At 36.3% G+C, this 27,483-nt stretch overlaps 2 protein-coding genes across 5 annotated transcripts; both read left to right on the top strand.

Annotated features, from left to right (window-relative positions):
* Nucleotides 1-168: 168 nt before the first annotated feature.
* Nucleotides 169-6,793, top strand: LOC132607301 (uncharacterized). Of its 2 annotated transcripts, none has more exons than XM_060321220.1 (3): nucleotides 169-581; nucleotides 5,119-5,631; nucleotides 5,861-6,148. In XM_060321220.1, the coding sequence occupies exons 1-3, from the start codon at nucleotides 276-278 to the stop codon at nucleotides 5,957-5,959; spliced, it is 918 nt and encodes a 305-aa protein (XP_060177203.1). In that variant the 5' UTR covers nucleotides 169-275; the 3' UTR covers nucleotides 5,960-6,148. The 2 variants fall into 2 exon arrangements, with proteins under 2 accessions (XP_060177203.1, XP_060177202.1); XM_060321219.1 differs by lacking the exon at nucleotides 5,861-6,148 and adding an exon at nucleotides 6,218-6,793 and having other exon boundaries at nucleotides 171-581.
* Nucleotides 6,794-8,019: 1,226 nt separating this feature from the next.
* Nucleotides 8,020-27,201, top strand: LOC132607300 (DNA polymerase delta catalytic subunit). Of its 3 annotated transcripts, XR_009570233.1 has the most exons (31): nucleotides 8,020-8,323; nucleotides 11,189-11,299; nucleotides 11,894-12,000; nucleotides 12,120-12,279; nucleotides 13,145-13,340; nucleotides 13,434-13,569; nucleotides 13,653-13,790; nucleotides 14,459-14,536; nucleotides 14,943-15,034; nucleotides 15,673-15,739; nucleotides 15,843-15,914; nucleotides 16,483-16,569; nucleotides 17,120-17,239; nucleotides 17,303-17,401; nucleotides 17,718-17,825; nucleotides 17,976-18,071; nucleotides 18,149-18,214; nucleotides 19,467-19,523; nucleotides 19,690-19,777; nucleotides 19,888-19,967; nucleotides 22,837-22,950; nucleotides 23,787-23,901; nucleotides 24,114-24,286; nucleotides 24,403-24,474; nucleotides 24,855-24,929; nucleotides 25,016-25,105; nucleotides 25,180-25,340; nucleotides 25,965-26,038; nucleotides 26,174-26,261; nucleotides 26,508-26,735; nucleotides 26,794-27,201. XR_009570233.1 is itself a non-coding variant. In XM_060321217.1 (30 exons), the coding sequence occupies exons 1-30, from the start codon at nucleotides 8,035-8,037 to the stop codon at nucleotides 26,593-26,595; spliced, it is 3,297 nt and encodes a 1,098-aa protein (XP_060177200.1). In that variant the 5' UTR covers nucleotides 8,020-8,034; the 3' UTR covers nucleotides 26,596-27,201. The 3 variants fall into 3 exon arrangements, 2 of the variants coding, with proteins under 2 accessions (XP_060177200.1, XP_060177201.1); XM_060321217.1 differs by having other exon boundaries at nucleotides 26,508-27,201; XM_060321218.1 differs by lacking the exons at nucleotides 25,016-25,105; nucleotides 25,180-25,340; nucleotides 25,965-26,038; ... (1 more) ...; nucleotides 26,508-26,735; nucleotides 26,794-27,201 and having other exon boundaries at nucleotides 24,724-24,862.
* Nucleotides 27,202-27,483: the final 282 nt, after the last annotated feature.

The raw sequence follows: 27,483 nt of genomic DNA, 5'->3' as shown, positions 1-27,483 counted from the left end.
TTGAAAAGAATTACAACTTAAAGTATTTTCGTATATTCAAATTTTAATTTTATAATATTAGTTTGAAAAGTTAGTTAAATTGACATGACAAGTAAAAGTGACTAATTAAATTAATAATAAAAAGATGTTTTTTCGACAATAGTAATATAAGACTCATATCTTATACTAGAGTATTCTAGTATTTGTTGTGGGGAATTTCCGGAAAGAACCTAAAACCCTGCAGCCTATCTGCTTTATCTTCTCCCTCCACTTTCCACTGTACCATACAATATACAATGGCTACCTCCGTCCTCAGAACACCAACAACCACCTTAAGGCCGCCGTCAACCACCGTTAGCGCCACCACTTACTCCTCCGTTAAACCTAATTGTATCACTTTCTTATCATACTCACGTTGTGGACGGAAACAGACTCCATTACTCCCCAAACGGTGTCGTATTCACCACTCCGTTAACCCAATTGTTCAATTACCGCACCGAAAGGTTGGGGAATTTGTTATCTTTGCTTCAAACGAGGATGTTGCTGAGGCTGCTGAAACGGAGATTGAGGAACCGGAGCTGGTACAAGAATCCGAGCAGGAGGTACATCACTTTTATCCTATATTCTTTTTTGATAAGTAAAGATTTTATTAAAAATGTACCAAGTTGGTACAGGACCTAGCAGCAACTCTTTAATTCATACTACATATTATCTCCTAGCAAGTACAAACATGTCCAAATACTTATCCATTCTATCTATAATACTGATATAACAACACCAAAAATACAGATTTTTAATCATTTGTTTTGTACACTAGAAATCTGTAACCTCTTCCCATCAAAGCATGCCTTGTTTCTTTCCAGCCATAAGGTCCACATTATGCAATTGGGAATAGTTCTCCATATCGGCTTTAAGCTCCTTATAACCTCCTAAGATTGCCACACTTCCAACAAGCTACTAATTTTCTCTGGTAACACCAAAGACATGCCCATTATGCTAAAGAAAAGTTCCTAACATTGCCTTGAAAATCTGCCATGCAAGAAAAGATGTTCAACTGTTTCCTCCTCTGAATGGCAGATGTGTACAAGCTCAATTAACTATGCTTACCGCTTAGTTGGTATTTGAATCATTTATATCTAATTTTGATCTCTTTGAGTGCCAAATTAAGGCTTCATTTTAACACTACACCGGAGTGCCCATATATAGGTGTTAATCCCACATTTATTGAGGGTATAAGCTGTTGTTGGCAATCCGAGCTAGCTTTTTGGCTTGAGTTAAACCAAGACCGCACTTTTAACACTAGGTGGACAATTTCCAATGAATTTAGGGTGTCTTTGGTATGGAGGAAAACATTTTCGAAAATGTTTTCCTCTTTTCTCATGTTTGGTTGGTTAAATGTTTTTCAAACATTTTCGTTAGGAAAAGAAGTTACTTAAAAATGAGGAAAATGTCTTTCCTACTGAAACTAGGGAAAACAAGTTCCATAAGTGACATTTAAAGTTCCCACCCGCCCAACCACCACCCTTGACCATACCACCCCGTGGTGTCTTGCTAGATTACATATAAATGCTCTTGAGATAATATTTTTTTGCTCACTTACCAAATACTAGAAAATAAGTAAGAAACACACTTGTTCTCCAAGAAAACATTTTCCTTCATACCAAACACACCCTTATACAAGCTCAATTAACTTTGCTTACCACTGAATTAGCTGGACCAGCTATTTGTATCTATTTTTGATGTATCGAGGGACCAAAGTAAGGCCTCATTTAACACTACAATGGAGTGCCCATATTTATGTGTTAATATCAATCCCATATTGGTTGAGGGAATAGGCTGTTGTCAGCAATCTTCACCTCATGTGCTAGTTTTTGGGTTTTAGTTATGAATAGTCATGGCGGGACGGAGAACCTTTGAGGTAATTGAGCATACCAAGTCACAGAAAGCCTGAAATTATGTACACAAGACAAGGTTTGTGATCAGTGTAATGGTTGATGCTCGAAGGGTGTGAAGTCGTGCATTCATTTGTTACGCTTATCAGAAGCTTTGCAAGGAGTGAGAAAGTCGGCAGTGGTCAACGCTAAGTTTGACATTGGTTGAGGGTGCTCGGTCACTGTTGTGAAGCTTAAAGATTTGTTGGCAGAGGGGTTGATCACCAAAGATCTCACAAGAGACTTCACTCAACATTATGCTTAGGTAGCTTAGTTGAAACATGGCTGAAAGAAGCCCTTAAAGTTCTGTTGAGTAATGGTAGTAAGAACTACGACGATTGGTTGGTAAGATTCAACAAAGTCCAGATCTAATTTCTTGCTGATACCTAGTGGGTAGATTTATGTGATATGGCATCAGACATTGCGAGGAGAGTTGGCATATGGCGGTGGACCTTGTGACATGGAGAGTTCCAACCAGAGTGAAATTCTAGGACTTGAATGAGATGTATTTCCTGGTTGAATTTCTATCTTGAGTTGAAGCAGAATGAATACTTGGTATTTATGACTGCTTCGGTCTCGATTAAATGTAGAAATTATATACTCTGGAATGGTTTTGTAAACTTATTACTTCTACACATGTAGCTGATCAGGTGCAGTGTAATTGACAACTGGGTTTATTTCACTGGCATACACATTAATTATACACGGGGCACAGGCTTTCCTTGTGTATTTTTTTTTGGACGGTGGTGTTCGAGTCAACTTGGACGCACCTTGATTATTCCACCGGATACCGGATAACCCTCCAATCAAGGCTTAGACAGATAAGAAGAAATCACTTAGTGTATTTTGTCTTTGTAAGTTGTGTGAAGATAGTCCCACAACATCTGCGCCTAGGCTTTGTTTCAATAGCAAAGGTAATAAAATGCTGGTAGGTGCACGTCATGAGTTTGTATTTTGGAGGTGAACCAAGTCTAGTATTTAAGTGAAGAAAGGTAGAAGGTGTGCCTACTATCCATCAAAAACAACAAATATATCCACTATCTAGATTGTATATGTTATGGTCCCCTGATATGGATCTAGTTATAGGACGGTGCAAGACAAAATCAAAGTTAATGTAGAGAGAATTAGGAGAAGAGGTTTTCTTTTTCCGACCTATGGTGCTGGTTCGTTAACAGAGAACCTGTAATCTCTTGAGTTAAAGTACTCAAAAACTGGTATAATTTTCTGCTTAGATTTCATGGGATAAACAGAGTTTAAACACAAATACTGATAAGATAATTACCCCTAGAAACTAGGACATGTTTTTCTAACATTACTGGAATGAGAAACTGCAAACAACTACTACAAAGAAACTGCAAATAACTACTACAAGAAATAACTAATACTGTAAACTATTGTGAGACCAAGGACTGGTAACACACTATGACATTTGATATAGAGTAAAATCTTCATGTTACTGGCTGGAAACTTTTACTTTATTATCTATCGATGCATTTGTGAAGATGGGCTTGATCTCTGGGCTAGGTGCGTTAGAAGCACTGATTAGTAGGTGATTATGCATGTGGATAGCAAGTGAGATGTCTTCTTGTGTTGTTACCTCTATTTGCAAGATTTCATGTGAGATGCCACCTTTACTTCTCCACAGTAGCTGCATAACTCGCTAAGGGTCATTTGATTCACGTCTCGATCTAGTTATACGGATTGATTTACGTCTAGATCTAGTTATACGGAAATTATAATAAATGAATTGTTGTGGTGAATAATAACGTAGGATTGTTATATAGTGAATAATAATAAGAATTGTTATCTATAGAAATCCCTACTTTAGGAACATTTTGTCTTGAGGTACCCTTATCTTGGTATTGCTAGTACACCTATTCCGATTTTGCATTTTATCATGCATAAAATAATACATAGTTTCCCACATAAGTTATACCAGTATTAGTAATCAAGAGTTTAATGCCAAAAACCAAACGCTGCATTAGTTATGCTAGGTCTTGAACAATCATTGTATTAGTTGTTCAAAGATTACATTTGTGATCAGAGTTTTATGTTGCAAACGAACATTATATTAGTTACTTGTAATTTTATGCCAAGAATATTATAACCGTCAAGCAGTGTTATCAAAAGCTAAAAGCATAAAATAGCTCTAAGGTCAGCTGGGGCTTTAAGCGCAAAGCGCTGGCTTTAACGAAAAAAGGCGCAATGGTGCAAAAATACAAATATATATATATATATATATATATGTTTAGTCCAAGACTAATAATAATAACCATGATTAACAGATATATGGACAAAGAAATCATAAAAACATTACGCTAAAGTGAAATATCAATTATCTAGTGTCGCCTCTTCAAGAGAGGCTCATTGGCAAGGAAAAATATGTCTTAGAGCCTTGATGATGACACTGAAGCGCACATAAAGCAAGGCGAAGCGCTCATCATGTTTTGAGCCTCGCTTCAGGGCTTAAGCCCGCCTTTGATAACATTGCAGTCGAGGCTGGTCGGTAACCTACTGCAATTTCTCTCTTCTATCAGTATCAGTGTTTACCGGCTACTCGCAGCTGACATATGCGGAGTTCATTTAAAAGACTCTGTATTCGACATTGAATATTGGCTTGTAGCTGCCCCCTTTTCCTTATCAAGAGTTATTTGCCTTATACTGAGTATAAATGACAATAGTTTTCCTCCAGCATGTCCTGGGTCTTGTTAGATATTTTTTTTTTCTTCTGTATAGCATGCATATCTATGTGGGTTTATACAAATGAAAATAACATGATGTGTTTTTAAGCACCCAAGGGCGTGGTCTAGGGGTCAACGAAATGGGTGGAAAACTATGAGGTCTCTGGTTCAAACTCCAGCGGAGGCAAAAAACACTGGATGATTTCTTCCTTCTGCTGAAGCCTTGGTGCACAAAATTACCTAGTATCTGTGTTAGCAGGTACGCGGTTGAATAGCTGAGGTGCGCGTAAGCTGACCCGAATACTACCATCACAAAAAAAACATACTGTGTTTAATATGTCTATTAGTTGGTTTCTTCATCCTTTTATATCATTTTGTGGGCATGTATGTTTTGAGTAAGCTGATTAGGGCTATTGTGGTTTACCTTTTAAACTTGAAACTTGACATACGGAGTTCCAAGTCTTCCATTTCTCTTACCCACTTATTGAAAGCGTAATGAAATGTGTATTTCCTTACCATTGAAACAGGAGAATTTAGATGGTGCTGCTGCTGAAGAAGCTCCAGATGAGGGCGACAATGCAGCTGCAGAGGAAACTTTGTCAGTTGTTGCAGCTTCATTGCAGTTGTACAGAGATGCTTTAGCAAATAATGACGATTCAAAAGCTGCAGAGATAGAAACTTCCCTCAAGTCCTTAGAAGATGAGAAAATTGAACTTCAGGCAAAAGTAGCCTCATTGACTCAAGAATTGTCAAGTGAGAGGGACCGGGTTATTAGAATTAGTGCTGACTTCGACAACTTCCGTAAGAGAACAGAGAGAGAAAGAGCTTCTCTTGTGACGAATGCACAAGGGGAAGTTGTTGAGAAACTCTTGTCTGTTTTGGACAATTTTGAGAGAGCAAAAATGCAAATCAAGGTGACAACAGAGGGAGAGGAGAAAATTAGTAATAGTTATCAGAGCATTTCTAAACAATTTATGGAAATCCTTGGATCTCTTGGTGTTGAGTCTGTGGAGACAGTTGGGAAGCCATTCGACCCATTGGTAAGTTTCTGAAACCCGTGCCTCTATTTTAAAAAAATATAGATGTATTCCAACATAGAGAATCAGATGCTTGAATATTTTAAAGCTGCTCTCTTTTCTTGCACTGTGGTGCTTGTTTGAATAGATAGGTAGATATAGGTTGTATTGTTCAGAGAAAACAAAGTTTTGATCTGCCATCTTCTGTTATTCACTTAGTGATTCTTCTATTTTATCCTTGGCTTTAATGCAGGCCAGTTCCCGAGTTGGCTCAAAATTCAGTCGAATTATTGATGAACTTTTTCAAAAGCTGTATAACTTCTATTCGGTTTTTAGGAAGACCTCGACCTGATTTTAAGCTCAATCTAAACAGCATTGTTTTGAGCCAACTCGGTGAGTTGCCGATGTATAGACTTATAGTATTCTTTCATCAAGGGATCAAAACAAGAATTTGTTTCCTTCAAGTTGTATACAGATCTAACATTGAAATCTGTTTGCGTCACACCTTGTTATTGTAATGCTGGAGAAAACTTTTTCTGTAGTTTTATGCCAATAGGTGAAACTGTATTACCTGTCTCTATTTAGCATTGACTGGTCTCCCCATGATCAGCTGCATGAAGCTATAATGCGTGAGGATTCCTCAGAATTTGAAGAAGGTGTTGTAATCGAAGAATATCGCAAAGGTTTCAGAATTGGAGAAAGACTCTTACGTCCTTCAATGGTGAAGGTGTCGGCTGGCCCAGGGCGGGCAAAACCAGAGACAACTGAACCTAAAGAAGAGGAGCAAAACGAAGTGGATGAGAAGAGTGAGGAAGATACTGCTGAAACACCAGGTGATGAAGGGACAGGTGAGGAAGGTAACTAACTACCAGGTCATGTGACAAGTGAGGGATGTAATCCGTGATTTCGCTTTTGTACAAGCAAACAGAAGAACACGTTTCCGCATCGATTGAGGTTGGGCTAGGTTTTTGTTGGTATACCTTTTAATTACTGTTTGTTTGAGAGGACATCATTTAGGTCAGTTGGCTTATGAGTGCTGTCTTAAACATTATTTTTTAGGCTTCGGATAGTGAGGATCCATATAGCTGACACCAACTATCTTGAGATCGAGGCATATTTGTTGTAACATTCTGGAAACAAGTAAGGCTGAATGTCATGTGCAAATGTGACTTGAATTTGAACTTTAGTCTCTCTAGCCAAAGAGTCCCTCCTTTGCTCTGCTCTTTATAAAGAAAAAATTGCACTGCTCCAACTAATGCTTAGATATAATATATTATTAAAAATATCATCAAAACACTGATCGATTTGCCATCATTATTTTAAATCCTTTATAATTTTTTATTTTTTTTGGGGAAATATTTTTCACTTCCAATCAAAGACCGGATAATATTTTTTGTAAAAATGTCTCCGTCGTACCAAATACACCAGGTCGGACATTTTTATTGGGCAATATCCCAACAAATAGTTTAAGTACGCTACTTTTTAAAATACTTCTTTTACAATCCCATTCATAGACATTTTTTTCGTTTGACAAAAACTAATGTAACTACAAAATTGTACTGATTCTTGTCGAAGAAGAACGAATGCAACAAATGTGTTTTAAGAATAGAAAATGTCCAAGAGTTGGGACATTTCATTTAAGCTAATTAAATTGCATATTTTCCTAGTAACCAGTAAAAGGGCTAAGTTGATGAAAACAAAAAAATAAAAGGGCTAAGTTTCATCTAGTCCCTTACATTTTGAATATATCAATTTGGTCATTAACCTCTCACATTTGACCAAAACGGTCCTTTACCTCATTGACCATCTAATATCCAACCTCGACTCTCAAGTGCATTGTGATGCTAAAGAAAGAGCATGAGTGAAAATGGAAACTGCAAGCTATAGCCTCTAAGTATGAAGAAAAACAAAAAATTAGTGAAAAGTAAAAAGCAAGAAAGAAAGAGTGAAAAAGTAAACAATTGTCTAAACAAACTAGTAGTACTTAATTAACACACGAGGAGAAGCAATAATTTTACAGAAAGCATAGAATAAAGAATTCATTGCTCTAAATTATATTCTATCTACTTCATTGGCTCATCCTTTATTAACATCACTAGAGAAGGTTCACTTAAGTAAAGTTTGTAAATATACTTATTTTTAAATCATTTTATATTTAAAAAGAGGAAAAAAATATATAAATATACTCCTCAACTTTGTGATTTAGAGTAAATATATCCCTCGTTAAAAAAATGGTGCCGTTATATAGCTGAGGGGTAATTTGCAATTCCAAATTCCGAGGACTAAATCAAAATACACATCAAACATTTTCCATATGTAGATGATTACCTTGACTCCTTGAGGGACCATATTGACATTCATACGAAACTATAGGTACCAAACGTACAATTCCACCTCTTTCCTCTGCTTAGATATATACCCCATGAAATGGCGGGAATTCTAACTACAACTTGTAAACCCTTACGGGGAACCACCATGAACTCAAGGAAGAGATCGGCGGCAACGCCGTCACCTCAACAGCAGCAGAAACACCATGCCGCCATGGAAGAGGAAGACGTAGACGAGGATGTTTTTCTCGAAGAAACATTGCTTCAGTACGAAGAAGATTCACAAGTACTTCGTGAACTCGAAGAACAACATTCACTTAACGAGCGTCGTCAGAAATGGAAACGTCCTAATCTCTCTCAAGCTTACATCTCTCAAACGCAAAGCATATGTAAGAAAAATTCGTAATTGAACAACCAAAAAAAAAAATCATTTTAAATTTTCGATTTCATGCGATTTTTGTTTCTTTTTGGTTTATTTATAGATTTTTTTTTTGTTTTCTCGGAATTTAACTCATTTGGTGATTTTTGATGAGTCTGACTCATCGTGGCGATAATGTTTAGGGTTTTTGGGGGGAAATTACGCTCTATGTCTACTGAGAGAAAATATTTACACGTCTTAGCCCATATTTTGTGTATAAACACCTTTGATACACTATTATACAAGCTTGATACATTATGTATAATGCTTTCCCAAGTCCTTCGTGAACTCGAAGAACGCCATTTGCTAAATGAACGTCTTCAGATCATTTGTAAGAAAATTGTAATTGCAAAATATAAAATTCTTCTTAATTATCAACTTCATGCCTTTTTTTGGGGGGGGGGGGGGGTTGGTGGGGTTAATTTATAGGAATTTTTTTGTTGTTCTGGCATTGTTTTGTTTACTCATAATTTTAACTCATTTGGTGAATTTTGACGGTGTTGAATGTTTAGTTTTTTTTTTTTTTGGCTCTCTTCAACAATGTGTGCGGATCTATAAAGGGATAATTACGCTGTATGTATACTGAGAGAATATATTTACACGTTTTAGCCCATATTTTGAGTTTGTTACCTGGTTTAGCCCATATTTGTGTATACACACCTTTTATACACTATTATACACTTCCATACAAGGTTGATACATTATTTATAATGCTTTCCCCCCAGGTATAATGTTGTATAATATTGTATATTGGGCAACGTGGCGTAATAATTTTCAAAAGCTGTATGTTTTTGAGACTTTCCTGGATTTTAACTCATTTGGTGAATTTTGATGAGGTTGACTCAATTATGGTGCTGAAAGCTAGGGTTTTTATGAGTGTGGATCTTTTATTTGACATAATTTGATAATTATGTTCGGTGTGCGTTTAATTTAATTATACACACACACACACACACACACATATATATAAAACTTTACACTACATATAGTTTGACTTAAAAGAAATGAGTGAGCCTACACTCTTCGAAATGATAAATCTCTCAGACACAAAGCATATGTAAGAAAATTGTAATTGAAATGTATAAAATTCTTCTTAATTTTTGACTTTATGCATTTTTTGTTTCTTTTTGGTTGATTTTATAGATTTTTTGTTCTGGAAGTTCTTTTTTTATGTTTACTCATAAATTTAACTCATTTGGTGAATTATGATGAGGCTGACTCAATTGTGGTGCTGAATGTTTAGGTTTTTTTTTGGGGGAAAATTTCAAAAATATACAGCCCAACACAAAATATTCGCCACGTAGCCCAATATACAATATTATACAACATTATACCTGGGGGAAAGCATTGTACATAATGTATCAACCTTGTATAAAGGTATATAATAGTGTGTAAACACAGGGTAACAAACTCAAAATATGAGCTACGCGGCGTAAATATTTTCTCCCAGTAGATAGAGCGTAATTTTCCCTTTTTTTGGTCTTAAGCTTTTCTCAAGAAGGATTTAAGTTAGCTGGTGCAGAGTAGCACTGTCCTGACTGCTCTCTTCAACAATGTGTGCGGATTTGTTATTTGATGTAATTTGATAATTATGTTGTGCATTTAACATTTAATTTAATTATGTATATTTTAAAAACTTTACACTATATAGTTTGACATAAAAGAAATGAGTGAGCTTACACCTGTCGAAAAGCTACATCTGCATTTGCTCTTTAACTTGGGTTTTTACAGTTGAGATTTAGTCCCTTCTATATACTTTTGAAAATAGTTAAGCTAAGCTAGGCTAATTGTTTATATGGGGAAGCTATTTTCGTTTAGCACTGGATCTTTCTTGTATATTATTCTTTCCTTGATTTGTAGTCCTGTAACTAAATGTTCTATACTCAATTAAGGAATATAACTCAACATATTTTTGTTTTCACTGTTTAATAAACTATTTCCTATTTATTTAATATCAGAAACCGAAAACAACTAAATTGGTTTCTGAAGACAGAATAGGAACAAAAGAACCTACTTTTGGAGAGTTCAAAATTGATATTAGTCTGACTCCTCTTCATACTCTAAAAGCTAGATGTTTAGTAGTTTTGTTCAGTTGGAGCTTTCACTCCCCTGTTAATAGCATTGACAATTACCTGGACTTTGTTAGCTCCATGGTTCTTGCATAGTCTAACTTATTTTCCTCTCCAAAAGCTTACTAGCTTTTGTTTTTGCTCCAAAAGCTCCCAAGCTTTTGCTTTTGCTCCAAAAGCTCCCAAGCTTTTGCTTTTGTAAAATGGCACCTTCCAGTTGCCTTTCTTAATGGAAACTTCTAACTTCATCCAAAAAAAAAAAAAAAAAAAACAAAAGTTTTGAAGCCTTTTTGTGCTCTTGGTATGAGGAACAACTATTTTAGTTCCTGAGCTCACATGGAATCTTATGTCGCAAGTTGATATATTGTCACACTTGCTGGAAAACGATGTATGATTCAAGCAGAGTCACATGCACGTCTCTTACTTATCTTTCAAAACTTACTTGGATGCTTACTAATGAAGCTTTTTGACTTATCCAAAAAGTTTGTATATTGAGTTGAGGGTAAGATATACATGTGGATCTATATAATAATACAACAATGTACCCAGTTCCCACAAAGTGGGGTCTGGGGAGGGTAGAGTGTATGCAGACCTTGCCCCTAGGTTGGGTAGGGAGGCTGTTTCAATATAATAATACAGTGAAAATAAAAAGTTAGATAGTTAGATAAAACAAAGAGGTTTCAAAATAGATCAATTAGTTTCAATGAGTTCTAACTTTCACGACCGCATTCTGAAAGTTTTGTTGAAATTTGGTGGTCCTTTCTCAGTGTTTCAGCAGCTGGAAATTGACTACATTATCGGAGACAGCCATAAAGAATTGTTGCCTAATTCTTCTGGTCCGGCTGCCATTTTAAGAATCTTCGGGGTCACCAAGGAAGGTTTGTCAATGTGTAATTCATTGTTCCCATATGCATTCACAATTCTCGTTGTTGTGTAGTAGATATGGTGCTATTGATCTGGAAAGAAGATATGATTCTGCCATTTCAAGTAATATAATAGTCTCTTATAGGTGTAAATGCATGTCTTGAAATGGGAGTAGTTTATTTTTTTTATTAAATACAATTAGTGTTCTGACGGCTGCAAGCTTGGTGAAGCACGCTGATACCAAGCACCATTTGGAATGTAGATTTTCTCTTGACTGTATATTTTATATTGCTACATTTATGAGTTGAAGTTGCATCTAGTGGATTTCTCCAGTTGTAGTATTTTTTCTTTTTGTTTTTCTGTTTCTGTTTGTTTGAAGAAGTTTTTATGCCATTTCTTTATAGAAGGAAGTTATAGCATCTTTTTTAGTATTTGCTATGCTATCATATTACACTAGATGTTAGAAATCAACATGAAAAGCTTAAATAGATTGAAGAGTTGAGTTCAAAAGGGACACAATAACTTGGCATCCATCATTAATGTATTTGTTGATGTCGACGTAGCTTGTCTTCCACTTATTACGAAATGTCTGCTTATGTCCTGGTCAGGAAATAGCGTCTGTTGTCATGTACATGGATTTGAACCATACTTCTACATTAGCTGCCCTCCTGGAATGGGCCCTGACGATATCTCCCGTTTTCACCAAATTCTTGAGGTATGTTGAGTGTTGACCTGCTTGTTTGAATAAGCATGCGATGATTGAATTCTTCACCAGTTTGGTTTATTAGTGGCCAATGCTGTATTTTGCTATATTATTCTTGTTAATTGCTGTAGGGCAGGATGAGAGAAGCGAATAGGAACAGCAATGTCCCTAAGTTTGTCCGTCGCATCGAAATAGTTCAGAAAAGAAGCATCATGTATTACCAACAGCAGGCTTCTCAGCCTTTTCTCAAGATTGTAGTGGCATTGCCAACAATGGTTACCAGTTGCCGTGGTATGCTTTCTGTTTCACTCATTAACCCTTATACTGTATCTTTCTGATAAAGGTGCTTTTCTGATTTAGGTCTTCTCTTTTGTGCTTGTGGAACACGTGTACACACCGACACATAGTAAAAGTTTTATTGATAGAAATATCAAGAGCTAAGACAGTGCTGGAAAGTACAATAGGATATTCTCCCCAGTTACAAAATCTGATCAATTTTGGTATCAAGCTAGTGAACTCTTATCATTTCATCCTCCTCATATGTATATTTTAAATTATAACAGAAATTAACAGGCTAATCATTCATGTTTCAAACTGCAAACAGCTGCAGTTTAGCTCTTTGAAGTTTAGCTGGCTCGTTTCCTTCCAAACCACCCAACACAGCTGAATGGTTCTCCAAATCATCCTCTGTTCATTCTCATTTTACATCCAGCCCAGCACCAAAAAGTTCTTAGGCTGTCCTTGGCATTACCCGTTTCGTCTGAAAAGTGTTTAAAAGGGTTTCTAAATTGAGCCGTAGACGTGGGTTTGTGGTATATTTAATATGGCATTTTGCTTGCCAGTCTTGCCTGCTCTTGCCATGATAACTTAGTGTATTACTTCACATTGAGCCGTAGTTTAAAATAATATACTTGCATCTTATGCTTCCTGTAAAATTGCTCCTTAATCTTCTCAATTTAGGTCTATAATACAAAGTTTGTTACCTGTTCAAAAAAAAAAATGGTTTATGTTCTTCAACATCATTGGATGCACAAGAGTTGCGATAAAATGAGACTTTTTTATGATTGTTTAACTTCTGATTGATTTTATAGAATTGATTCTATTACCAATCTTTTTCCCTGCTTTTTCCACTTGATTGAGATGTAAAATGTGGCAGGTATCCTCGATAGAGGTATTCAAATTGACGGGCTTGGTATGAAGAGCTTTCTGACCTATGAAAGTAATGTTCTTTTTGCTCTTCGCTTCATGATTGACTGCAATGTTGTTGGTGGCAACTGGATTGAAATTCCGGTTGGGAAATACAAGAAAGCTGCAAGGATTCTCTCCTATTGTCAATTAGAATTTGATTGTCTGTATCCTAATGTATGGATGAATCTATGACCTAAGGGTGCATTCTTTCTATCCATAAGGGATCATCACCCTAAACTTCCTTAACATTTTTTTAGCTATTCTGACTTGATCAGCCATTCTCCTGAAGGAGAATTTTCAAAGATGGCTCCCTTCCGCATATTGAGTTTCGATATTGAATGTGCTGGCCGTAAAGGCCACTTTCCTGAGCCTACACACGATCCTGTTATTCAAGTTAGTCCCAGTTTATTCTACATATCTGGAAAATATATATCGTCTACTTTCCTGTTGCTGACAAGATTTTAACTTCATTCTAGGTGGCCAATCTAGTTACCTTGCAGGGACAGGATCAGCCATTAATTCAGAATGTGATGACTCTTAAATCATGCTCTCCTATAGTTGGGGTTGATGTTATGTCCTTTGACACAGAAAAAGAAGTATTGCTGGCCTGGAGGGTAGTCTTTCTGCAGCTATTTTGTATTTTAATTGGATACTATTTACACCTCTTTTCTCTTCTTTTTTGTGGTATGTGAGCAGAGGTTTTGTATGCGGCTTGATTCTTTCTATCTGGCTTCATATGACGGCAGTATTTATCCTTATAAATGGTTTCTTTTTGCGCGAGACACTCTGTTCCTTCACTATTTTAGTTTCACATTGTCCGTATTGTTCTCTGCTCCAGATTGTATGCACATGCAAAAGAGTGAAGAGGGTTTAACAGACATAATTTGGACAAGTGAGAAGTTAGAAATTATGGAAAAAGGAAAAGTTAGAAATAAAAATGCAAATTAAACCTTCATGGGCTATTTACACTTTGCCTGGGCATATGAATCTTGTTTGATGGGTGCTGAGGAAATGGTGGGACTTGGACTTGCTCGTACTTAATATGAATATAGGGTGTTTGAATATGCCATTTCAGTCTGTCATACTTTAGTTTTCACGATTGCATAAAACTATCCCAGATTACTTTTCCGGAAACAAGTTTTATAAAAAAAGATGTCTACATTCTGTTACCTTCCTCAACAAAAAAAAAAAAAAAAAAAAAGAAAAAAAGAAAAAAAGTCTATACTATTAGTAATACAAATGACCAATTTACTTTTTCTTTTAACTTTCTCTTGACTTGCAGGACTTGATCCGGGAAGTGGACCCTGATATCATAATTGGATATAACATATGCAATTTTGATTTGCCGTATCTCATCCGGGTAATGAGCCTCTTTTCTTTTTGGTTGGTAAAAGATATTGTGTTCGGGGGTAATGAGCTTCTTATGTTGTTCTATGTTTAAATAATGGCTTCAAAACAGTGAAATGAGAGCTAAAATGGATTAAGAAGTGCTGGGAAAGTTTACCAGTCGGCTCGTTAATGTAGTCGTCAGAAGTGTTATTTTTTAACTATGAATTGGAGTAAGAGATGAGGAGTACAAAAACTCCATAGGCAGAAGTAAAGCTATGCAGTACATGATAACTTGCGGTTTCGTTGTGAAGCTGATGATAGAACTGAAGTGGAAAAAGTTGTTTCTTCCCATCCAAAAGAGATTGGGAAAGTCTAGGTCAAGTTCATTTTTTCATGTGTATTGTTGAACTACTTAAGGCATTTTATCTTCATTTCAGAGAGCTGAAGTCTTAGGGATGGCAGAATTTCCTGTGCTTGGACGCATCAGAAACAGCAGGGTTCGTGTAAAAGATGCAACCTTTTCTTCAAGGTCATATTATATCTTTTCGTTTGTTATCTTCTGTTTGCTTAGAAGTATTTTTGGGTTTCTACTTTATCTGTAGATAGAAATATTATCATTACAAAACAGCGTTCTGTCACTTGGTGTCTGTTGACTATAACTGTATCTAACCATTGGTCTGTTCTGTTTGCATTCATATGTTATTGCATCACTGTCTGTGGTTTCTGAAATATGGCACTGTATACAAACCTAAAACGTGTTCCAATTAGCTGCCGCTTATCAGAACCGTTCTAATATTTCTCCTTGTAATAGGTTAGTAAGATGGAGTAATTGGGATCTCCCATATTTTGCTTCCTAGAGCAGTGTTTTCATCTCCAAAGGTGGACTTTTTGCACTTAATTCAAACATTTCCCAAAATTTCACACTACTGAAACTCAAATATCAGTCTTCAATTAGTTGCTTGTGATCATAAAAGCAAATTCCTCCAAGTCTATACTGAGACCTTCATTTAATTGTTTGTGATCATCAAAATCTTAAAGAAAATATCGCTAGGGGTGACAAATGCACGCAATTGAGTTTTGCAGTTAGTGAAGCTGACTATCCAAAAAAAAAAAAAAAAAAAAGAGGCTTGAGAAGTTATGGACTGATATATGCATTTTGTGTTGCAGACAGCATGGGACAAGGGAAAGTAAAGAAATAACAATAGAAGGGAGAGTTCAATTTGATTTATTTCAGGTTTTGTTCATTATGGCTTTATCGATAACCTGTTCTAATTGCTGTATATAAAACTTTGCCCAGTAATGTATGTCTGTAAACCTGTTATACTCTTGTTTCGCAGGCTGTTCAGAGGGATCATAAGCTAAGTTCTTACTCACTAAATTCTGTCTCAGCACATTTTCTTAGTGAGCAGGTTGGATTTTGCCCTTCTATCTTTAGTTTCTCGTCACATACTCCTACATCTGCTCACAACCATGTACCTGCTGCGAATAAATTTGTACATTATTTTGAGCGATGACCCTATTTGCGCTCTTACATGTTCAAACACTTCAATGCTGTTTATGTTTGCTTTATGCGTCCGGTATCTTAAACTCACTGGTCTAACTAATCCTGAGTTGTCACTATAGGGGAAGCACTCCCTACCAGGTGTTTCCCCCATGCTCGAACTTGTGACCTCTGATTAAAGTTGGAGGGATCCCATCTATCCCACCTCTCGACTTATGTTGATAATCAAGTTTGAGTGATTCCACTAGGGCCATTGCTCATGTATATATAACATAAGTAGGCCTTGTGGTAATGCTATTAATTTCCTTGTGCACAGGGTTGGTTAGCTTGAATCATATTGTTTGATCTTTATGACTAACAAATCATTGGATTCTGTTCATTTGTCTTGTTTCCCCTATCCTTATTTCCTTCTGAATATACCTGTCTTGTTTAGAGCAAGGAATTTTTTTTCTAATGCTACTGCTCTGCGACTGCAGAAAGAGGATGTCCATCATTCAATTATATCAGATCTTCAAAATGGGAACTCAGAAACTAGGAGGCGGCTTGCTGTATATTGTCTAAAGGTGTGTAACTCCGTTCCGGTTGAAGGATATTCTTGAATTGGATTTAATTGTGTGTTGAGTATTGCTTATATTTAAGATTTTTTATGGATTTAGACATGCATACGTTTTTCTTTAGATAGGTGATATACACGTAAGAGTTTGCTCCAAGAAAATTTCGTTTAAAATTTCTTAATGCCTATGGTGACACCCATTTGGTGTAAAATGCTCCACTCGAAAGACATTTGCATGTAAAGAAACCAAATATAATTTCATTATTTTCATCAAGAAGATACTGATTACAACATCCAAGGGTGTGGCCTAGTGGTCAATAAAGATAGAACTATTTTTTTATTTGGATTATGCCAAGCATTGATGCACCTCTGTCATCATTGTCGAAGTAGTTGGACGTAATGATCGTTTCATGTAGATAATGAGCAATTGGTAGTTTGGCCAATGGCTAATAGAATATAGTGATTGAAATTGTTGATGAATTCGGACGGAAAAATGATTTGCTGATGTGAATATTCAGTCTCACTTAACAAGAAAACTGAATGCTTTAGTTCCATTACAGGATGCTTATCTCCCACAACGGCTTTTGGATAAATTAATGTTCATTTATAACTATGTGGAGATGGCTCGAGTCACTGGTGTACCTATATCTTTTCTTCTTTCAAGAGGGCAAAGCATTAAGGTTAGTCCTAAAGTTGCATCATTTTCCTCAAGTGGAAATTTAACTAATAGCCTCTATCTTCAGGTGCTTTCTCAACTTTTACGGAAGGCGAAGCAAAGGAATCTTGTCATACCAAATGCAAAACAGGCTGGATCTGAACAAGGAACGTATGAGGGGGCAACGGTAAGAAAATAAGTGTTTATCCATCATATAGCTGAATATTTTACCTTGAAAAGAAAAGCTACGTGCAAAGCTCCTGTTGTGTTAAGCTTTATATTTGGTATATCACTCTTGTTAAACACCAATGTTTGGAGGATTAATCGAGGTGCACGCTAGCTGCCGGACACCATGCTTATCGAAAAATAGCATAGATGGTTGGAGGATATCAAATCCTAACATCACACACCTTTTATTACCTTGATGTTGATTTCCTAGGTTAAAGGTACTGACTGCATGTCTCGTCTCTTGTGTATTTTTTCCTGTCAATATCTGGACACAGGTTTTGGAGGCCCGAGCTGGTTTCTATGAGAGGCCAATTGCAACGTTGGATTTTGCATCTCTATATCCATCAATCATGATGGCATATAATTTATGTTACTGCACGCTGGTAAGTGTTCTTGTTTGAGGCTTGACCATGATATTTCTTTTTTACCTGAATGTTCAATTGATGTTGGTGAAACCCTAGAATTAAGTGCTGAGCATTAAGATCTTCACGTTGCTCCAGTTCTAAGTTTTGGTCTTCTTGCCTCATGTCTAGGTAACTCCTGAAGAGGTTCGCAAACTGAACCTCCCTCCGGAATGTGTCAACAAGACCCCTTCTGGTGAAACATTTGTCAAGTCAAATTTACAGAAGGTAAATATAACTGTTGGTGTAATTCCGGCATTTATATTTTTGTTTTGATTATGATAATTTGAATTGTATTTTGTCAGGGAATACTTCCAGAGATTCTTGAAGAACTATTGGCTGCTCGTAAAAGAGCAAAAGCAGATTTAAAGGTGTTCACTAAATTTTTATGATTTATTTTATTCCTGCTATCCCGATTAGCATATTTGCTTTATAATTCTGGTGTTCAATCTTTGTAATTTGCTTCCGTCTAATGTTTGAAAGAATCTTCATCTTGGATTTATTGGGAGCGATTTTTGATCCATCTAGCTAGGGGATAATCAAGGCAATCCTCCAGATCTAAGATAATATGCAGTCAGCATACGCATATATCACAGATGTTTTACATCTATGGTAGAGGAACGAGAATTAAGAGAGTTAAATAAGGGTAGAGGATCCAAAATCTGGGTTTCTTGTTAAATCAGGATACGTGATTGTTGATTGTGAAGTAGGACTTTTAACTTCTTACCTGAGATCTCCTTTTGTTTGTATATAGAAGAAGACACACTTAATAATGCCTCCTTTCACTTGATTTAATGGCTCTAAAGTTTTCCTTCTTAATAAGTGATAAAAGGAATTCTTACTGTTTTCATTTGTCAGTGTTACACTACTGCAACCAAGCATTTTGTATATATCTTTACATGTTCACATCCTAGCACTGACCATCTTTTTTCCATAAAACCAGTATTAGATGCTATTGAATAATGCAGAATTCATGCCTTACAGTTAAAATGAGTAAATGTGAAATCTTTTGTACAGAAGTTTGATTGTCATGAAAACCTTTAAAGTGGCTCTGGGCCCTCGTGAAACCTGATATGTTATGGCAAGACGCTAGACTTATAGCTTTTGTTGTAAGATCCATAACTACTGGCAAAGAGCTTTTGATGGACACAATGTAATTTCATGCTATGGAGATTTTTTTAATCCTTAAGCCTTGCATTTTAATAGATGTGCATATTTATGAAATTATTAAACCAACATGTTCCCCCCCTGTTATGTCATATTTGTCAATATTTGATGTAATACGATGTGTGCCTTGATTATAGCATACAAAAGTTCCATTTTATCATTCTCTCTAAACTTCGATCCTTTAAATTGACATTTGATCCAGGTGAATTCTCAATTTGTCACCGCCATGGCTCCATGTCCGGGTTCTGTCAACTGCATTTTGTTTCTTACTTTTCTGATGCATCAATAACTATAAAGAATACAGTATCTTGAAGTAAAACACATATCAAAAGGCTGATATTTTAACAAGAGTATTAGTCTCCTCACCCTGTTTTGCATATCTAGCAGATGGTGAGTAGATAAATATTTGAGTGATCCTCTGAAATTTGAATTATGACGGTATATTTTGGGTTTTAGGAAGCAAAAGATCCTCGAGTCAGAGCTGTCTTAGATGGCCGTCAGCTAGCTTTGAAGGTAATTCTTGTATAGTTAGTGAATATCCAATTTTTTAACTGTGTTCTTTCACTTTTCTTGGCAGATACATGAATCTGGTTATGTGTTATAGGTAATACAACTGCATTAGGACTAAAAAGAATTTAGTCAAGGTCAATTAAGCTACTGATGTCTTCTGGTTTTTCAGATTAGTGCAAATTCAGTATATGGGTTTACTGGAGCTACTGTTGGTCAATTACCATGTTTAGAAATATCTTCAAGTGTTACTAGCTATGGTAATGCAATTATACCGGCAATTTTTTTACATGACACTGAACTATTGAAACTTTGTTGTATAGAAAGCTAATTCAACTACTTGTTTTTTGAATGTGCTTGTTCTTCCTAGGTCGACAGATGATTGAGCACACAAAAAAACTTGTGGAAGACAAGTTTACAGTACTTGGGGGCTATGAACACAATGCTGAGGTACATTATCTGAAGTCATCCTTTACATTCCAAATCATATATTAACGAGAATTGCAATCAATATCTGAAGTGCATTGTTAGAGTGTCACAGGTTGGTTGAGGTATCAGTTGTTGTCTCCTTATGATGTGGTCTTGGGAAATCCTTACATCAGGAGCTAGCTTTGGAGCTGAGTTAGTTGCTCCATCACGCTTAGTGTATGCTACTACAGTTTTAAACATTGTTGAGGTCAAAGATAAACCTAAAGTGCAAAATTACTCGAATGAGCGAGGTGGATAACATCAGACAGTTGATAGAGGTTCTCAGTTATAAGGTCGGGATCTTAACAAATTAAATATTTCTGGGAGTTTTTGGAGTGCATTGGGTGATGCCAAAAGATATGAAAAGTTCATTACAATGCCTGCATGGATGGATTGCTGATTGCAGGCAGAAGTAGATGTGGCAGACAGTTCACTGTGCATAATAGGAACTATTTGGCTAGAGAAGAATGAAATTTTTTTTAAAGAGACAAAAGAGCATTTATCTTTCGCAAAAGATAGATCCATGAATAATTGGTATGTTTGGTGTGAGTAGGATACCCTAGAATATTTAGAACAATTAAAAAAATAATATGCTAGAAGATTTAGCACAGCCTCTAGACTTTATGGACTCCTTGATGAAAAGGCTGTCATTGTAGGACTACCTTCTTAGTACTAGCTTTAATGCTATTATCTTACTTTATTTTCAATGAGGGAAAAACGACTTATCTGTGACCACCTATGGGCGTGACTCACAAGGACTATGCAGTATGAAAACCAGGCTAAAAAGGGTGACGAGAGATACTTATTATTAGGGGGGAAGAGACAGAATTAAGCTGAATTTATTTTTGTCTTTTCCATTCTGGTGTAAAGAGAACTATGTTGCAGATGATCTCTTGTAGATTTTTTGATTCCTTATAAGATACATGGCTCCCTTTAATTTGTAATTACTCTTAACTTCCAGTACCACCTTGGTGCTTATGAATACAAAGTTACCTTACTCAAAAATAAAAAATGCTTGTATGGGTGCTTATGGGAAGAAGGGTTGGAGCAATCACAAAGAAACATTTTTATGCCAGTAAGTTGGGAAGTGAGAAAGTTTCCATCTGATTAAGGTATGAGAGACTTGAGGATGTCTAATAGAGCTTTACTTGGGAATGGATCTGGAGAACTGAAATTATGGATATGTGTTTTAGATAAATGTTATTGTTGACAAGGATAAAAGCTACAAAAGGGGAGGGAAGGAAGGGTGGGAGGACCAATGAGATCCCATTTTCTGTATGGAGTGGCTCTTTTGGAAAGGCATAATGAATTTCAACAACAACAACAGCAGCAAACCCAGTGTAATCGCACAAGAGGAATATCATATTTAAAAAATGCAACTAAAGTGGATCAATTTTTTGAAACAGACGGTGATACCCCCTTATGTGAGCTTTTCCAGCCAATTGATATCGCGTAGTTTCTTGTTCTTCGACTTCTGGTACCACCTATGTTTCTTGTGCTTCGGTCATCGCACTATTCGTTGTTGTTACTGTACTTTTTTCTGTATGGTATGTACTCCCAAGGTAGAGGTAAGGTCTGCGTACGCTCTACCCTCCCCAGACCCCACTTTGTGGGATTTCACTGGGTATGTTGTTTTATGTACTGCTTTCCATCTTCACTTTATTTTGTTGTTACTGCTTTCATTTTCGTATACCCTTTTTCCAATTGCTTTGAGATGCTTTACTTTAGCCGAGGGCCTATCGAAACAGCCTCTCTATCTCTACGAGGTAGGGGTAAGGTCTGTGTACACCTCTGCCCTCCCAGACCCCACTTGTGGGATTACACTGGGTATGTTATTGTTGTCGTCATGCAAAAACCGGGAGATATCTCCTTTTGGATCAGAAATGGTGCAGTGACCTCCCCCCCCCCCCCCCCCCCTCCCTCTTTTTTTTTTTTTTAAATGAATTTAAAAATTTGACGAAAGGTCAAAATCATGGCCGTATACAGGAAATATACCAAAAAAAAAAAAAAAAACCTTACGAGCCCCTTTATATGATGCTATTTCAGCCAATTAATATCTCTAGCTATATAGCTGTATTTACCTTTGCCATTTCAAGAAAGAAGAAGCTATATAGCCATTTTGTAAGGTAAATGGAGAAGGGATGCTATGAGACCTAAAATTTAGGAGAAACATGCAAAAACTGGGAGATATTAGAATTTAATAGCTAGCTTGGATTATTATGTAAACAATTAATGTTTGCTTACGGTCTGAGATAATTAGAAATGGAGATATGAGAAGGGTGGCATGCTCACGCAGTCATTTTACAACAAATTGCCAATAAGGGTAGAAAAGAGATTTCCTCAAGCACCTAGTAAATGTTGTTGTGACATGGCCAGCAGCATGGAAGCCATGGAGAATCTTATGAGGACAATATAGATCTGATGGCGCTTCGTGTGTAAAGTGTGGAAAAAATTCTAAATTTGATACTTCATTGCTTGATTGCATATAGATTATTGTGTATGATGTGGGAAATGTTTGGAGTTGAATGGACGAGGTCAAGAAGTACAACATATCTGCGGCTAGGGTTGAAATTTAGAAGGAAGAGTGAGGGAATTAGCTCATTTGATGCTTGTCTGGACAATATAGAGCGAATATAGAAGATAGTTTAAATGAGTAGAAAATACCAGTATACAGACTTGTAGAAGTATTTCGTTCTTTTTTGGCATAATTGCGGAACGCACACAATATCCTAGTCATTGTAGACTGCTTGATGATGTTCATCTTGTATGGCAGGATTGCCCCTTAACATCACGTGATTATTAAGTTTATCAAAAAAGTATTCCTCTAATTGTGATTATTTCGTGATGTCAGGTTATATATGGAGATACAGATTCGGTTATGGTGCAGTTTGGTGTGGCTACAGTGGAAGAGGCTATGAAATTGGGCAGAGAAGCTGCTGATTACATTAGCGGGACATTTATCAAAGTACGTCCTATCCTTCTCTTTGTTTTTTCTTTTTTCTTTTTTCGTATTTTTGGTATCTTTCCTTGTCCTTTGATTTCATGTTTTTGGTATCTGTTATTTCTATATGAATCCCGTTGATAATCTTCTTCTAGAAATTGAATTGATGAACATGATTTCCTTTTGCTGCTGAATACATGTCACCCATAAGTTAATGATATTTCATTGCTGGTATGGTTTGGGGTAGATAATCTGTGGTGCTTTTCTAAATCAGTAAATTTAATTGTATCTAAGCACCTTTTCTTAAATCAGTAGTATCTAAACACTCTTTCAGATAGATAACTTTAGTGAAATTTCTTGTTCATCTTTGTCTATCATATTCTCTTGAAACAAGTCTGAGCCTTCTTTAAACCGTAATACATGCCACAAGTACAGTTATGCATGAAGTATTATATTCTCTAATCAGTTGGTCTTGCTATTTGATGATGCCCATTAGGTGGTTTTAGTTTTTCATTGTTATGTCAAATTTGATTAGGGTATATATCATGAAGAGGAATAAGTGAAAAAGCATCAGAAACTAGAATAAGTGAAGCTCAATCAGTTCAACTTCTTTTGATAAGTTGTATCAGTATACTTGTTCAACTTGATGGAATTTTGTAAATTTATCATGGTTTATGGTATTCTAGTGAGGAAACTTGTTAACTTGTGAGATTCCTTGCTAAGAAATAGAATCCTAATATGTTTAAATATTGAGATGTGTTCTCATCAGTGTATTGATGTTAGTCTTGATCTCCTCTTCTGCCAAAATTTCTTCTTTCTTCATTTCGCCCTTCTGCTGATGGTGGCATATTGATTTTCAGCCAATAAGACTAGAATTTGAGAAGATTTATTACCCATATCTGCTGATTAGCAAGAAGAGATATGCTGGCCTTCTATGGACAAATCCGGACAAACATGACAAAATGGATGCTAAAGGTGAGCTCTGTCGATGCCTAGCCTTTTCATCTCCAGCATATTTTTGGAACTTCTGTCACCCTTCAATGCCAACCTTTATTCATATTATTATCCTTGAAAAATTAGCAAACTAAATGTGTTACCTCTAATTTAAGAATTCTTACTTTATTCAAATTATTCATTTCTGAGGTGCATAATGTGTTAATTGTTACATTTTTACCAATTTTCACCAGGGATTGAAACTGTTCGGAGGGATAATTGTCTCTTAGTCAAGAACCTTGTGACTGAGTGTCTTAATAAAATACTAGTGGACAGAGATGTTCCTGGTGCTGTTCAATATGTTAAGAATACTATCTCAGATCTTCTTCTGAACCGCATGGATCTGTCTCTTTTGGTTATTACTAAGGTGAGAATACTCTTAAACCAGGCGAACCTGGGGCCTTTGCTTCTTGCAACTTTTTTGAATATTTTAGAATTGTTAGTTTATGAGATTAGCATTTTCTAACTTCTGAAGGTTAATAGGGTCTGACGAAAACTGGAGATGATTATGAAGTAAAGACAGCACATGTTGAACTTGCAGAGAGAATGCGCAAGGTTGGTAAACTCAATTTATTTGTATATTTCTTAAAAGGTTAGTGGATATCTTCAAGAGGGTTCAATTACTTGTGTCCTTTGTCTGTGAAGATCGATGTGTAGCATCTCTTGCACACAAGTATTTGCTGGTTGAAAGTTGTTCGACTTAAGTTGTTAAGTTTCCCATCTAAATTATGTTGCCATTAATTGACATTCATTTAAGGTGCATTTTTCTATAGCGTCAATGTTTTGCTTGCTCTCTTGTAACAGTGTGTTCAAGTGGAAGAACGATCTGCCCATATAGCTGTCGAGGAGCTCGCAGAAACCACATTTCTAGGATTCTTATGCTTTTAGTGCACCATAAAAAATGAAATTGATGAAAACTTTGTTTTGATTGACAGCGAGATGCTGCTACTGCACCTGGTATTGGTGATAGAGTACCTTATGTCATCATTAAGGCTGCAAGAGGTGCCAAGGTAATCGTCCAACTGATTTACTATGTGATTACAATCTCCACATTTTGTGTGCTTGTATCTGATCATGGTTATATTATGACAAGCAGGCATATGAAAAGTCAGAGGACCCTATATACGTGTTAGAGAACAACATACCTATAGATCCTCAGTACTATCTTGATAATCAAATTAGTAAGGTTAGTATGGCTTGATTTTCCTTTTAATTAACATACTCATTCTAACTGCTTTTAACGGAAGCGTTTTGTATCAGCCACTTCTGAGGATTTTTGAGCCAATACTGAAGAATGCAAATAAAGAGCTTCTTCACGGAAGTCACACAATGTCCAAGTCAATTCCGACACCTTCAAACAGTGGTATAATGAAATTTGCCAAGAAGCAACTCACTTGCATTGGATGCAGAACACCAATCAGGTGCTCTGTTGTCTTTCTTGTCCCTTTAGGTTTTACAAGAGAAGCTTCTGTTTTATTTATAAGGAAAATCATTGAGTCCTCTCAACATTCTCCTTGACTTGTGAGTTACTGACATAGGATTTGCTCTTCCAACCTTTGCTAGGAGCATGTCTGATAGTTTACATTCTCCAAGCTGTAGATCTATAATTATTCGGTTGCTTATTTTAAGTTCCTGTTGAAATCCTAAGATATCTTGGAAGAGCCAGTGTAGCAAATGTAGGAGCTATACTTGGCTGAATTTCATGCTTCGTCACTAACATGAATAATAAGTGGGAAAGTTGATACAAAAGACTACCTTAGAGTTTGGCAGTAGTTAATATGTTTCAATATGGATATGATGCCATTTTCTAGAAAAACTTGTTGATGGACCTTTTACCCTTGTTTACTTCACCTCCAAATCGGTGCACCTGCTTTATGAAATGGTCATTTGTCCCAATTTATTCCTTTTGTATTTATCGGGTAAAAAAAGTTAAGGTGGAGTGGGTCTCTCTCTCTCTCTCTGAGTGGATGTATTGTTTGCTTCTTTCTTGGAAGAATCTATAGTAAATGTTGGAGAACAGCTTATTAACTTATCTGCTCCTCCAGTGGCTCTGATCGAACTATCTGCAATCACTGCAAAGAAAGAGAGGCTGAACTTTATTGCAGATCCGTGGCTAATGGTATGCTAGGAATTCATCTCACGCTCCTTAGTAAAAAGTTCTTTCATATTCTATTCAGATGTCTCCAGTGAAGAACAGAGAGCTATGAACTCCTTGAACATTGTTTGATAACTGTGTTCAATTGTATTAATGCAGTGGCTGAACTAGAGAATCTTTTTGGGAGGCTATGGACACAATGCCAAGAATGCCAAGGCTCTCTTCATCAGGATGTCCTATGCACTAGGTTCGAGTAGCTTTCTACCTTTACTGATAGATGTTTGGCTTTTGGTATGATGGACATTTTTTTTTAAAAATATTTTGTGATTTCCTTGCAAATGCTGACTGCTATCATTTCAGATAAAATTTTCAATCCAGGCCCTAAAGCTCTATGTTTTGATTTCTGACGATAATAGACCCTTGCTATTGCTAGTTATTCATCTCATTGCTTCTCTTCCCCTTCATTCTTCTAAATGATCCTGATTTTGAACAGTCGAGACTGCCCAATTTTTTATCGGAGGAAGAAGGCTCAGAAAGACATGGCTGAAGCTAAAACTCAATTAGATCGGTGGAACTTTTAAATTTCAATGCGGGAAGTCTTCATTGCTGCAAGTCTGACCTGTCATTTAGCCACGTATTGTAATTCTCACATCTCTGGTGTGGAAGCAGCAGACAGTTTGGAAATGAACTGAATAACTGAGACTACTATGCACATGAAGAGGTAGCAAGTGCCTTCGAGAAGATGTCACAATCGTTCATGAGCTGCTTTACATGAAGAGGTAGCAAGTGCCTTCGAGAAGATGTCACAATCGTTCATGAGCTGCTTTGCTGAAGCCTCTGAACGTCTTCAGAGTCGATATGCGACTTCCTCAAATCCAAGAACCACTAATATATAAAAAGATTGTCTGTGTGTGAGTTTAAACTTCAAACTGTTGCAAGGATGAGATTCGGACAAACTTCTGTGCCTTATAGCTATTAGAGTAACTGGTCAGTGTAAACTTCTATTGATTTAGAGGTGTTCATGAGATTAGATGACTACGGACATATTTGAGATGTAAGATACTGTTACCTGTATAGGCGTATCTGGAGGAATGTACTGTTTTTTTGTTCCCTTTTACTACTACCAGGGTGAATGCAAGTAGTAATTAAAATTCTTGGCATAGTAAAGCATGTAATGTAAAGCAAAAGGTCCAACAGTAGATGATACAATTAGTTCTGGTTGTTCTCTCTTCTTGGCCAAGCTTATTTCAAAGTGTTTTTTAATTAGAAGTGATTTCCAAAAAAGTACTTGGAGAAAGAAGTAGATGCAGTCTGGTTAAGTTTTAAAGTGTTTTGGAGAAAAAAAGCTTTTTCTAGCTTATGAAAAATAGCCTCTACTAGTATTTGGAAGCTCTTATTTTATTTTTCTGAAAACACCCCTTTTGGACAAGGTGGAACTGCCACTGGTTGATTGAAAGGATTGACTTCAA

Source organism: Lycium barbarum, chromosome 8 (genome assembly GCF_019175385.1).
Source record: "Lycium barbarum isolate Lr01 chromosome 8, ASM1917538v2, whole genome shotgun sequence".
Lineage (NCBI taxonomy): Eukaryota > Viridiplantae > Streptophyta > Magnoliopsida > Solanales > Solanaceae > Lycium > Lycium barbarum.
Note: the sequence above shows the minus strand (reverse complement) of the source record. Positions and strands in the feature narration are given on the sequence as shown.

What these genes read in the sequence shown, in the direction of transcription:
- LOC132607301 (XM_060321219.1), top strand. Translation starts at nt 276, where the DNA reads ATGGCTACCTCCGTCCTCAGAACACCAACAACCACCTTAAGGCCGCCG. An exon ending in TACAAGAATCCGAGCAGGAG is followed by an intron (nt 582 to 5,118) that starts GTACATCACTTT and finishes CCATTGAAACAG; the next exon opens with GAGAATTTAGATGGTGCTGC. An exon ending in GGAAGCCATTCGACCCATTG is followed by an intron (nt 5,632 to 6,217) that starts GTAAGTTTCTGA and finishes CCCCATGATCAG; the next exon opens with CTGCATGAAGCTATAATGCG.
- LOC132607300 (XM_060321217.1), top strand. Translation starts at nt 8,035, where the DNA reads ATGGCGGGAATTCTAACTACAACTTGTAAACCCTTACGGGGAACCACC. An exon ending in CACACGATCCTGTTATTCAA is followed by an intron (nt 13,570 to 13,652) that starts GTTAGTCCCAGT and finishes ACTTCATTCTAG; the next exon opens with GTGGCCAATCTAGTTACCTT. An exon ending in TTCAATTTGATTTATTTCAG is followed by an intron (nt 15,740 to 15,842) that starts GTTTTGTTCATT and finishes CTTGTTTCGCAG; the next exon opens with GCTGTTCAGAGGGATCATAA.